Source organism: Mandrillus leucophaeus, unplaced genomic scaffold, assembly GCF_000951045.1.
Source record: "Mandrillus leucophaeus isolate KB7577 unplaced genomic scaffold, Mleu.le_1.0 Scaffold267, whole genome shotgun sequence".
NCBI lineage: Eukaryota > Metazoa > Chordata > Mammalia > Primates > Cercopithecidae > Mandrillus > Mandrillus leucophaeus.
In genome coordinates, this window is record NW_012102776.1 from 1,933,094 (window position 1) to 1,935,271 (window position 2,178).

Consider the following 2,178-nt stretch of genomic DNA (forward strand, 5'->3'; position numbering starts at 1 on the left):
AAATGTTCAGTAAGGTGCTGACCCGTATTTAACAACTGGCTCTCCAGGTGGGAAGAAGACATGACTTTAATCATTTGCTGATTTTCAGACGTAAATACTCCAACCATGGCCAGTTTCAAGCTGCCCTATGTGATGTGAACGAGTTTGCAAAATTCCTGAAAATGTAACAATAGGCTCCTATAATGGAGTGTAAGTTGGCTGCAGTAGGCCACTGGGATTGGTGGACTCTTCTGGCCAAGAAGTCACTGAAAGTAGACTCTATTACCCCTTCTTATGCAATGGCAATTTTTAAAATTCCTTAAAGACTTTAAAAAATTTATCAAACAACTACAAGACACACGCATATGGTAAAGCATTCAAACAGTATGTTCAGTTATAAAATGAAGATAAAAGGCACACATTTTCACTAGCTCTATGATTACCTCTTTATCCTCAAATCCCTTGAAAAGAAAAATCTTCATAGGAAGTAGAGGTGTTTAGGGAAATGAGTTTACCTGCCTTTAAAGAACATTACTTCTCTGCGGAAAGTGGTGATAGCATCAAAAGTCAAGTCAGGGTCACAGGCATGGGATATAGTGGGTTCCTTTGGTTTAGCAGGTACCTTAGGCAGACCTCCTTTGATGAGGAAAAAAATACCACAATGAATTAAGAGGGTATGAAGAAATATGCCTACACAAGGGTCTTACGTAAGTGGATATTTGCTTCATGATAATATTTCAAGAAGTGATTTTCTTAACTTCCTTTCTGCAAAGCTTCCTATTTAGTTCACATATATTGAGATTTATAATTTTGCTCACCATAGATGGATTGGATTCCATTGATATCATCCTGAGAAAGTGGGTATTTTCTGGGATCCAGGGAGACATAATTTGGGAACATCAAGGCTGTTTGATCATTGGAGTGAGACAGCCCCAGTGCATGACCAAATTCATGAGCAGCCACAAGAAACAAGTTGAATCCTTGATAACAACAGGGAAAACACGAGCACACGACTTAATAAAAAAGAGAATGGTTGCATCTAAGATTGGAAAGTAACTAAGGGGAATGAAATAAAGGCTTGCTATACAGCAGATAATTCTCATATGTACCACCATTTATCTGGGAAATATTTCAATACTAATAAAGTCATGTGTTGCTTAATGATGGGGATATATTCTGAGAAATGCATCATTGTGCAAACATTATAGGTGCACTTACACAAACCTAGATGGCACAGCACACTACACACCAAGGTTACATGGTATAGCCTCTTGCTCCCAGGTTACAAACCTGTATTGCACATTACTGTACTGAATATTATAGGTAATCCTAGCACAATGGTAAGCAATTATTTAGCGCAATGGGAAGTATTTGTCTATCTAAACATATCTGAATATGGAGAAGGTACAGTAAAAATATGGTATAAAAGATAAAAAAATAGTACAGCTATGTAGGACACTAACCATGAATGGAGCTTGCAGGACTGGAAGTTGCTCTGGGTGAGTCAGTGAGTGAGTGAGTGGTGAGTGAATGTGAAAGCCTAGGGCATTATGTAGACTGTATAAACACTGGACACTTAAGCTACACCAAATTAAAAAAAATTTTTTTTCTTCAATAATAACCTTTGCTTACTGTAACTTTTTTACTTTGTAATTTTTTTTTTTTTGAGGCAGGGTCTTGCTCTGTTGCCCAGGCTGGAGTGGTGTGATCATAGCTCACTGCAGCCTCAAACTCCTAGGCTCAGGCACTCCTCCTGCCTCAGCCTCCTGAGCAGCCGGGACTACAGGTGCATGCCACCATGTCCAGCTAATTTTCTTATTTGTTTTTGTAGAGATGGGGGTCTCACTGTGTTGCCCATGCTGATCTTGAACTCCTGGGCTAAAGCAGTCCTCCAGCTTGGTCTTTCAAAGTGCTGGGATTACAGGTGCGAGCCACCACGTCCGGCCTAAACTTTTACATTTTTAAAATTTTGGACATTTTTGTGACTTAGCTTAAAACACAAACTTGTTGTATAGCTCTACAAAAATATTTCCTTCCTTCAATCAGGATCATCTGTATTACTGTCTTCCACCTCCACATCTTGTCCCACTGGAAAGTCCTCAGGGACAATAACATGCATGGAGCTGTCATCTCCTATGGTAACAATGACTTCTTCTGGAAGCCCTCCTGAAGGGCCTACCTGAGGCTGTTTTACAGTTA

The 2,178-nt window shown here is 39.6% G+C and overlaps 1 protein-coding gene across 1 annotated transcript in view; it reads right to left on the bottom strand.

Annotated features, from left to right (window-relative positions):
- The window catches only part of MMP27 (matrix metallopeptidase 27), a 23,279-nt gene that overhangs the window by 6,463 nt on the left and 14,638 nt on the right, over positions 1–2,178 (bottom strand). The window contains exons 5-6 of the mRNA XM_011984399.1: positions 798–959; positions 495–615 (exon numbers count right to left, since the gene is read on the bottom strand). Coding sequence (XP_011839789.1) covers positions 495–615; positions 798–959 — 283 coding nt within the window. The remainder of the gene's footprint in view (positions 1–494; positions 616–797; positions 960–2,178) is intronic.